Here is a 10,547-nt window from a genome sequence, read left to right as displayed (position 1 = left end):
CATAGGCCGTGTGCCTATAGAGGCAACGTAAGCAGATGTGAAACATTTGTAGAAGTTGTTAGGAATGAAATGTCGTAGAATGAATGGGATTACTTTCAATAGTACGAAGGTAACCCTTTCGCTATGGCCGAAAGGCCATAGCGAATTTCATACGTAGATATGAATTGTTCTACTACATTCGCTTCGCTAACGCTACGCTTCCTGAACACTCTGTTCCACATACTGTTCTGCATGGTGGGTATCTACGTTCACTACGTTCACTTGGTTGTTGCCCAAGCTATTCCCTCTCATAGGATCCTCCCTTCCTGTGATGCGCATCACTATCAGGTGCGATGGAATACCCTAACAACTAAACCACCCAACAGTCACTAATAACAGTTACACTTAAATGACGGGAACTGAAGTTCTATTGTCAAATAGTTCTGTACTCGTAGCCATAGTTGAACTAACCACTTATACACTTACAGTATACAAGTAGTGGTAACTGCTAACTATTAGCGACCATTATACCACGTGACTGATAAGCTAAGCTCTTACGTTGGTACTGGCTTATCTCCCTGCCATCTGTATATCTACAGCGGCATAGGCCACGTCAGCTCACACAGCGGGCAGTCAAGGATATCAAGCTTTGCAGCTTTAACCCTAACTAGTTGCTAGTTTGTACCTCTGGGTATCATGGTATACGCTTATTAGTGACATCTGTACGATGTTATCACGACATATCGTTACATGCGAGTTGATTTGTAGTTAATCGCAATAATCTGTTGATATTGTGCATTAATAGTTGATTGGATCAACTAACACATATCATAGCATGGGATACAATGATCTCTACCGGACCATCTAATCATTGTATGGTATGGTAGTAGTAGCATAGTGCTAGTCACTATATATAGTTACCTGCTAGTAGCAATACATGTACTAGTATACCTATGTACTAATGGAGTTATCATAAAGCATCTATTGATACTTTAGGATATATTAACGTAATGATACGTTATGGTATTAGTTGTAGGCACCTTAGTACTGCCGCACATCTATTACATGCGTATGTATCTGCAATAGCTACACCACTACATATACTGCGAATAGATAGTGTTGTACCTATAGAAGAACTAACAAGTAATTCTATATGCTACTATAGCCTATTATGTAGCTTAGTACAAGTACTAATCTATGATAGCATAAGGTACTTCATAATTATTATATGATAGTCCGATGGAAGTAATAATTATCCATACCTTTGAGTATGTGAATATCCTTCTATAATTATGCTAATTTTAGTAGTAGAATTAACAGATATCACATAGGATTATAACACATGTATAGTAAGTCATTATGTTATAATAGCTCTACATAGTAGATTTCATAGATAACTATCTATTGATTGTTCGTCTAGAATATATCTACTATCTACACATATTTAAAGTACATTGTGTATACTCATATACATTCTTGTAAATATTATGTAGATTGATCACAATCTTTATAGTGTTATTAGCTATTTAAAGCAATGATGAGCTAGTAAGATCGAACGAGTCGTATCGATTAACGAACATGTTCCGTTGACGTTCATCTCAATAACACATAATATGGTTACTAATGCTACACATATGTATCCAAGCAAAGAATATAACACATTCTGTGCTAGATTATTTGGATTATGTATACTTAGTATTGTTATATGATAGCCAACATCAGATCAGTGAATGATATGGTAACTTAACATTCATATGTATATAGTTAATATAGTATATAGTAACTGAGAGAAGTTAATATAATTCATGTCAAGATGATGGAAGTAAGAGTCGTTGATATACGTCAACATCAAATGACGTGGAACGATCTAGCATCATTAACATAACTATGTTCAACTGCTTATACTTTTCAAGTTTTATAGTAGTGTCATGTATGCTTGAGAGCAGCAATACATTAGAGTTGATGTAATACATTGTAGCACCATCTAGTGCCAGCAGTAGCGGTTACACTATGAATGACTCGAGTATGATACATCAATGCCAAGCATTAAAGGAGTTCATTGCGAGATGATTCAGTAACAAGCTATGTCTGCTTATTACAATACAGAACTGTATGTAGTACTAGCTAGAAGGTACGCTAGGGGTAACAGGTCAATGAATAACATGAGCTCGTATCGTGTTACTCTATTGATACCTCCATGTCGACTCATCATGGCTTAATTTAATGTAGCTATGAAGAGATGATGGCTAAGGTGCATAGGGACTATCCGTCACATTACATGTAGCCTCATATTCAAGACTAGTTCTATTTCGTAGACTACATAGTAGAGACAATGAAGAAGTCGTGCTATCGTTGCATTAGATGATAATTATTCATCTAATAGGTACATTGTGATCTTACAATCGTTGTTTGGTTACATACCACTGAACAGATACCAGAGACTATACATAGATATCTATGTTAGCAGTATCTTGTGTTTGTATAAACAGACGCTTCTTAGAATACAATTCCAATTGAATGCAATATCAATAGATAGCGTAGTTGCTCACACAGTCAATACGAAGTCGAAACAAGGTAGCTGACAGTGAACTTGTAGCTGAAACATGTAAAGAAACAGATGTATTAGTCAATAATCTTTATCATAATTACATTGTATCGTACTATTAATGTGTATACGTCCTACATGAACTTAGCATCAATGTTAGACTATGAGATCATTTAACTAAGTAACCTTAGCATTGATATAATAGTATTAGTAACTATTGATACGTGTCGGGCAGTGTGTTTATGAGATGTAAGTATCGCATCATTGATATAACATCATTGAATACGGATTCATCTTGATTAGTATAGTTATGATACGTAGCTAGTAATATGTTTAATATTAGCATGGGATCATTAAAGCTATATAATGTCAGTACATTATCATAATGGCTTTTACTGTCAATCCTAACGTATCAATGACTCATATCTATTACCACTATAGGCATAATTGTATATAGTAGAACTATAGCATGTATTAATACATGTACAATAAGGATAATAGTGATAGCCATACAGCTTCTACGAAATGCCAGTATGTTGCTATGTATAGGTATAGATAAGAATCAACTATGATATTATCGTAGTATTCACTATGATTGATACTATCTATCATAATCAAACTTACACCAAGTAACACATGAAGTGCATGTACTACTGTAATACAGTAAAATAGTCCTTGTATGCTACTTGTATTAACATAGTTCAACATGTTATTGTATTCATTGCTCTGTATGTAAGAATACAGTATAGCAGACAATGTACATACATCATTGTACTTACTATAAAGTGTGTAACATCTATCCCTACCCTCGAAGAGTAGCAGTGTTGTTGCTGCACAACCTAATCCAAGAGAGTCAGTTAATGACTCTATGCATTCAGTTGCTTGAGATAGATCTACTGGATCTTTGCACACAGTGCTATGAAGTACACTATAAATCAAGCTAATAAACAGGAGTAATTCAGACAGAATAACACTGCCTATTATCGAGTAAACAGTGAACGTCAATGTCTCTGCATTCTCTTGTAAAGTAGATAGCAGTGATAGCACTACGTTAACTAAGAACATTCCTGAAGATAACTCTTTCAGGGTAGAGGAGTAGAGACTGTTAATGTAACTATAGACTACTATGAAGTATATAATCTTAGTATGGGATTATTATCCCAGGGATCTAGTCCTGTACTTTAAGATTAATATCGAGTATTAGCTATGGTTAAATACATTAAAGAGCATTCTGCGATCTATAATGTTAATCCATACTAGACTCAATAGTTTAACTTACAGAGTCCATAGTATTAGTATAATGACATTTAGACACATCTAAAGGAGAATGTCTTATCCTTACAACCATTAACTGGATAATATGCTTGTGGTGTACTATAGGACCATAAGATATTATTATATAATGGCATACTAATAGATTAGTACTTGTACTAAGCTACATAATAGGCTATAGTAGCATATAGAATTACTTGTTAGTTCTTCTATAGGTACAACACTATCTATTCGCAGTATATGTAGTGGTGTAGCTATTGCAGATACATACGCATGTAATAGATGTGCGGCAGTACTAAGGTGCCTACAACTAATACCATAACGTATCATTACGTTAATATATCCTAAAGTATCAATAGATGCTTTATGATAACTCCATTAGTACATAGGTATACTAGTACATGTATTGCTACTAGCAGGTAACTATATATAGTGACTAGCACTATGCTACTACTACCATACCATACAATGATTAGATGGTCCGGTAGAGATCATTGTATCCCATGCTATGATATGTGTTAGTTGATCCAATCAACTATTAATGCACAATATCAACAGATTATTGCGATTAACTACAAATCAACTCGCATGTAACGATATGTCGTGATAACATCGTACAGATGTCACTAATAAGCGTATACCATGATACCCAGAGGTACAAACTAGCAACTAGTTAGGGTTAAAGCTGCAAAGCTTGATATCCTTGACTGCCCGCTGTGTGAGCTGACGTGGCCTATGCCGCTGTAGATATACAGATGGCAGGGAGATAAGCCAGTACCAACGTAAGAGCTTAGCTTATCAGTCACGTGGTATAATGGTCGCTAATAGTTAGCAGTTACCACTACTTGTATACTGTAAGTGTATAAGTGGTTAGTTCAACTATGGCTACGAGTACAGAACTATTTGACAATAGAACTTCAGTTCCCGTCATTTAAGTGTAACTGTTATTAGTGACTGTTGGGTGGTTTAGTTGTTAGGGTATTCCATCGCACCTGATAGTGATGCGCATCACAGGAAGGGAGGATCCTATGAGAGGGAATAGCTTGGGCAACAACCAAGTGAACGTAGTGAACGTAGATACCCACCATGCAGAACAGTATGTGGAACAGAGTGTTCAGGAAGCGTAGCGTTAGCGAAGCGAATGTAGTAGAACAATTCATATCTACGTATGAAATTCGCTATGGCCTTTCGGCCATAGCGAAAGGGTTACCTTCGTACTATTGAAAGTAATCCCATTCATTCTACGACATTTCATTCCTAACAACTTCTACAAATGTTTCACATCTGCTTACGTTGCCTCTATAGGCACACGGCCTATGCAGCATTTAGCTTCGTTCGGCAGAATACTGTCATGACATATACAGCGCAGTTAGAGTTGTTTGCTGTTATCAATAAGTTGCGATTAACTCTACAGCAAATAGCGCAAGAATCTATGCAGATATAAGCAATTAAACATTGCTTTAACACATAGCATGCTAATTTACTTTAATTCAACATAAAGATGTCGTTTATATTTTGAGAGAATGGTTTATTTCTCTTAGGTATTTACTATTCATAATATATTTACATCGTAGTGAGAGTTTTATTTATCTCACTACTCGTATTATAAGAGATATGTTTTCTGATAGACTTTGTCTATTCAAAGACTTTACATGTTCTGTTTATTTCGATAGTTAGTGTATGACTTAATTAATTACCTCGAACTAAGAAAGAGACGATCTTTGTTAGGTAGATAGTTTGAAGATATTCTTCTTCAATAGGTACATGTAGTGTTATTTTGTATACTGATAATGATCAGTATCGTACCTATTGAAGAGAAATATATCTAAAAGCAAAGCTATTAAAACTTATCTATAGGATGTTTCTTCTTCGATGTGAATATTAAACACATCTGTGATTGTTGCCAGGCACACAGTGCTTAGTAAGCATGAGCTTCTTCATGCAGGTGTATCCTGTCATCTACTCAGCTTTATAACACTTCATTCTTTGTGTTATAACATGCTTTCTATACAGCGCACTGTTGTTTGCTGTTATCGTTGTAACTAGACTAAGCAAATAACAATACACTGCTATTTCGGTATTCTTATCTATTTTAGATATCTTTAATACTTCATAGCTTTAGTGCGTACTATCTAGTTATCCAAAACACTTATCAGTGTTTGTCTTTTAACTATACTTACCAACTGTTTTAGCTAGTCTATAACTGTAGCACTAACTATCCCTCAGAATATGTGTAGAGAGTCATCTTTGTCTGAGTACCACATATCCCAGTGAATACCATATAAAGCTGCTTTGGTATGTACACAATCTGCGTTAGACATATCTGTTAGTCTTAACTGCTAGCAAATAGTCAATCAAGCTAGAAGCTTTCACAGACTCTTGAAGCTTTGTAGACCGTAACAGTATACAAAACGAGGCCTATCGTACCTATTGAAGAAGCATAAACTTCCTCCGTTAATTGGTTCTCAATCCAGCACGATGCTAGTATTGTGATATGTATACTATCAATTACCATACATGTTTCTTTAACCCAAAACAAAACATGGATTAACATGTAGGTATATTGTAGTGCAGTGAGTGTATGTACATCACTTTATAGTAGATAATATGCTTGTGGTGTACTATAGGACCATAAGATATTATGTACGTATGAGCGAATGCACTCATTGTTATATGACATTATGAGCCTTCAAGGCAATGTTATTCACATCAATATGTGCTAACCATAAAGTCGTAGGTATTAGCTACCTTTGGCTATCCTATATATTTGGCATAGTAGGTTTTTACCTTAGCCTAATTATTAGAGGAGAGCTAGGTAGTAGTGGAGATAGGTTCATAGCTATTGATATAGTAGATATCTATAACCTAGCTTTCACCTTACATGGCGTTATCATGATATTCTTCAACATCATGCCAGGCCTGTTTGGAGGTATAGGTAACTACCTACTACCCATACTGGTCGGTGCTCCCGAGGTTGTCTTCCCAAGAGCTAACTTGTATAGTTTACTATTACAGCCATTGGCATTTGCTCTTGTGGTTTCTTCACTTTATTGTGAAGTAAGTGGAGGTACAGGATGGACATTATATCCTCCTTTAAGTACATCCATTACAACACTTAGTGTAGATTTGATAATCTCTGGATTGATTATATCAGGTATAGCAAGCGTTATGAGTAGTGTTAACTTTGTTTGCACTTTTAACAGCTTGAAGTGTATAGGAATGCTGTTAGATAGACAGTTACCAACTTCTTGGTCTATCTATATAACATCTGTGTTATTGTTAGTAACATTACCAGTGTTAACAGCAGCACTATGTATGCTTCTTGCTGATAGGCACTATAACACTATGCTATTTGATCCTACAAATGCAGGTGATCCAATATTGTATCAACATCTATTCTGGGTCTTTGGACATCCAGAAGTGTATGTACTAATATTACCAGCATTTGGTATCATTAGCTTGATCTTAGCCTGTACTACCTCCAAAGAGGTGTTTGGTAACCAGACTATGATTATAGCAATGGCATCTATAGCGATAATTGGATGTCTTGTATGGGTACACCATATGTATACATCCGGAGTAGAAGTAGATACTAGAAGTTATTTTACTACTACTACAATCTTGATCGCGTTGCCAACTGGTAACAAGATATTCAATTGGATATGTACTTTGCAAAGTACTGTAGTCAATAGATATCTTGGTATAATACAGATAGTCATAGCCTTCATAGTTACCTTTACACTAGGTGGTACTACTGGAGTAGTCCTAGGCAATGCAGGTATTGACGTGTCTTTACACGATACAGCGTATGTGGTAGCTCACTTCCACTTCGTCTTAAGTATTGGTGCAATTCTTGCTCTATTGGCATTTATTGCATTTACACAAAGACTAATGTTAGAAGTAGTTATCACTAACAGATGTTTGATAGTACTAGTTCCAATTATGGTATTAGCAATACTGTTGACATTCACTCCAATGCACTTCTTAGGCTTTGCAACATTGCCAAGAAGAATACCTGACTACGGAGACGAAGTCTGGTCATGGAATGCATTATGTAGTATAGGTTCAACAATGCTATTTATCATTAAGATACTATTACTATACATCTTAACGCTATAGTTATGTTACATACTAGGCATGCAATACCGAACAAAGGGCCATCTATATGTTAGTGTCATTATATTGTTCATTATGTACTTTACAGTTAATAATCTAAACAATAAACCAGAACTTCATTAGATTAGGACATGCTAAGTAAACACTTATAGCTAACTATTTGTACAATAATTATGTCAAATAGAATACCTAAAGAGTCTACTAGATAGATTCTATCCTATCTAAATTAGAACTCATTCACTATTCTTATAGAATACTAATGAATTCTCTAATGAGTTCTTATATGGTTACACCTATGATTAGTGTCACCATTGTCTTGCAATGCCAGATACAGCGAGAAGGGAATTGTGCTTCTATAGAATACTATATAGTTTTAGAATCACGTTGAGCTGAATTATATTACCAATGTAATAGATAGGGAACTAACTGCCTTGTGGCGTTATTAACCCAACTCACGTATCATTGAATATGATGAACTATCATTACTATCAATCTTGATTCAAGTAATAAAGTACATTATATACCAATTATGAAGTTAGTTGAATAACCTATGATCTATACATAGTAAAGGAACTTGACAAGTATCATACTATAACTATAGGAATAGGGCTATAACCAACAATATAACAGTTAGATTTGCAGTAAATCTATTATTATCGCAACTTATTAGTTATTCCGTACCTATTAACCTAAATAGTAATTGGAATATAGGTTTCATATTAGGAATAGTACTAGTTATGCAGATACTAACAGGGGTAATACTGTCATTTAACTATGTAGCTGTAGCCCCTGATGCCTACTACAGTATTGCATATATTCTTGAAGATATCCATAATGGATATTTATACAGATATCTGCATAGTAATGGAGTATGTCTGTTCTTCATGTTTATGTACGCTCATCTAATTAAGGGACTATGGTATTCATGCACATATCTCCCTTTATCGTGGTATACAGGTATAGTTATACTAATGTTATCCTACGCTATTGGCTTCATGGGATATGTATTACCATATGGCCAAATGAGCTACTGGGGAGCTACGGTAATCATTAACTTGTTCTACTGGAACAAAGGACTAACTGAGTTACTACTAGGTAATTACTCTGTAAATAGTAGTACCTTAGGTAGGTTCTATATATTACATTTTATACTACCATTTGTAATGTTACTTATGATAGTTATACATATATATTACCTACATCTAAACTCAAGTAGTAATCCTTTGAGCGTAGTAGATAGCTATTCATCTATCAGATTCTCACCAACAGTGTTAGCTTCTGATATCTATATGATGGCTATAACATCAATGTTAATAGTGAGTCAGTTAGCATATGCAATTATTCCACTATTCACAGGTGATAGTGATAATAGCTTATTAGCTGATCCACTGATGACACCATTACATATAGTACCTGAATGGTATCTCTTACCTTTTTATGGTACTCTCAAACTACTACCAACTAAACTATCAGGTTTAGTAACAATGCTAGTGTTTATTCAGACACTAGTACAGACAGTGGAGCAGAGGAACAATGCTACAGTGTTATCACTCTACAATGTTCATAGAACATATTCACATAGAAGAGTGTTATTAATACCTCTATTAGTAACTATAGGTTACCTAGGTATGTATCATCTTAACCTCTTTACTACCCAAGTAGGTATCTATGTACTTCTACTGTACCTACTAATAGGACAAACAAGTGTAACTTGTAGCAGTACACGACTACGATCCCTATAGGATGGCTTAGCCAGGAAGTCTGCATCTACATGTCTTGTTTCTACAGTACTAACATGTGAAACACCTGAGTACGTAAGGAAAAGGAAAGGTTAACCGCTATCCTTTACCAAGTTCTGTGGTAAGACTATACTACTGTATCATGCGATAGCCACTGCATTCGCTCATACGTACATAATATCTTATGGTCCTATAGTACACCACAAGCATATTATCTACTATAAAGTGATGTACATACACTCACTGCACTACAATATACCTACATGTTAATCCATGTTTTGTTTTGGGTTAAAGAAACATGTATGGTAATTGATAGTATACATATCACAATACTAGCATCGTGCTGGATTGAGAACCAATTAACGGAGGAAGTTTATGCTTCTTCAATAGGTACGATAGGCCTCGTTTTGTATACTGTTACGGTCTACAAAGCTTCAAGAGTCTGTGAAAGCTTCTAGCTTGATTGACTATTTGCTAGCAGTTAAGACTAACAGATATGTCTAACGCAGATTGTGTACATACCAAAGCAGCTTTATATGGTATTCACTGGGATATGTGGTACTCAGACAAAGATGACTCTCTACACATATTCTGAGGGATAGTTAGTGCTACAGTTATAGACTAGCTAAAACAGTTGGTAAGTATAGTTAAAAAGACAACACTGATAAGTGTTTTGGATAACTAGATAGTACGCACTAAAGCTATGAAGTATTAAAGATATCTAAAATAGATAAGAATACCGAAATAGCAGTGTATTGTTATTTGCTTAGTCTAGTTACAACGATAACAGCAAACAACAGTGCGCTGTATAGAAAGCATGTTATAACACAAAGAATGAAGTGTTATAAAGCTGAGTAGATGACAGGATACACCTGCATGAAGAAGCTCATGCTTAC

General features: G+C 35.2%; 3 protein-coding genes and 8 non-coding genes across 11 annotated transcripts, besides 4 other annotated features; 6 read left to right on the top strand and 5 right to left on the bottom strand. All coding sequences in view use genetic code 4, as the record gives it.

The window, feature by feature from the left end:
• Window positions 1-1,178: a repeat region.
• A 904-nt stretch (window positions 1,179-2,082) lies between these two features.
• LSU3 lies at window positions 2,083-2,193 on the top strand. The gene has a single exon. It is a non-coding gene (ribosomal RNA).
• Window positions 2,194-2,256: 63 nt separating this feature from the next.
• Window positions 2,257-2,507, bottom strand: LSU1. Its single transcript has one exon. It is a non-coding gene (ribosomal RNA).
• Window positions 2,508-2,526: 19 nt separating this feature from the next.
• On the bottom strand, window positions 2,527-2,583 carry SSU7. The gene has a single exon. It is a non-coding gene (ribosomal RNA).
• Window positions 2,584-2,737: 154 nt separating this feature from the next.
• SSU6 lies at window positions 2,738-2,773 on the bottom strand. Its single transcript has one exon. It is a non-coding gene (ribosomal RNA).
• Window positions 2,774-2,998: 225 nt separating this feature from the next.
• On the bottom strand, window positions 2,999-3,652 carry cox3 (cytochrome c oxidase subunit 3). The gene has a single exon. It carries the CDS (start codon window positions 3,650-3,652, stop codon window positions 2,999-3,001), a length of 654 nt encoding a protein of 217 aa, YP_009363188.1.
• A 285-nt stretch (window positions 3,653-3,937) lies between these two features.
• Window positions 3,938-5,115: a repeat region.
• A 602-nt stretch (window positions 5,116-5,717) lies between these two features.
• Window positions 5,718-6,458: a repeat region (rpt_unit: IR-A).
• An 11-nt stretch (window positions 6,459-6,469) lies between these two features.
• cox1 (cytochrome c oxidase subunit I) lies at window positions 6,470-7,915 on the top strand. The gene has a single exon. The coding sequence runs from the start codon at window positions 6,470-6,472 to the stop codon at window positions 7,913-7,915; it is 1,446 nt and encodes a 481-aa protein (YP_009363187.1).
• Window positions 7,916-8,316: 401 nt separating this feature from the next.
• Window positions 8,317-8,399, bottom strand: LSU4. The gene has a single exon. It is a non-coding gene (ribosomal RNA).
• A 63-nt stretch (window positions 8,400-8,462) lies between these two features.
• On the top strand, window positions 8,463-8,530 carry LSU5. Its single transcript has one exon. It is a non-coding gene (ribosomal RNA).
• A 5-nt stretch (window positions 8,531-8,535) lies between these two features.
• On the top strand, window positions 8,536-9,654 carry cob (apocytochrome b). The gene has a single exon. It carries the CDS (start codon window positions 8,536-8,538, stop codon window positions 9,652-9,654), a length of 1,119 nt encoding a protein of 372 aa, YP_009363186.1.
• LSU2 lies at window positions 9,652-9,686 on the top strand. Its single transcript has one exon. It is a non-coding gene (ribosomal RNA).
• A 27-nt stretch (window positions 9,687-9,713) lies between these two features.
• LSU6 lies at window positions 9,714-9,756 on the top strand. Its single transcript has one exon. It is a non-coding gene (ribosomal RNA).
• A 50-nt stretch (window positions 9,757-9,806) lies between these two features.
• Window positions 9,807-10,547: a repeat region (IR-A).

Source organism: Babesia microti, mitochondrion (assembly GCF_000691945.2).
Source record: "Babesia microti strain RI mitochondrion, isoform 3 complete genome".
NCBI lineage: Eukaryota > Apicomplexa > Aconoidasida > Piroplasmida > Babesiidae > Babesia > Babesia microti.
The sequence above is the reverse complement of the archived record's forward strand: the minus strand, read 5'-3'. Positions and strand labels throughout refer to the sequence as shown.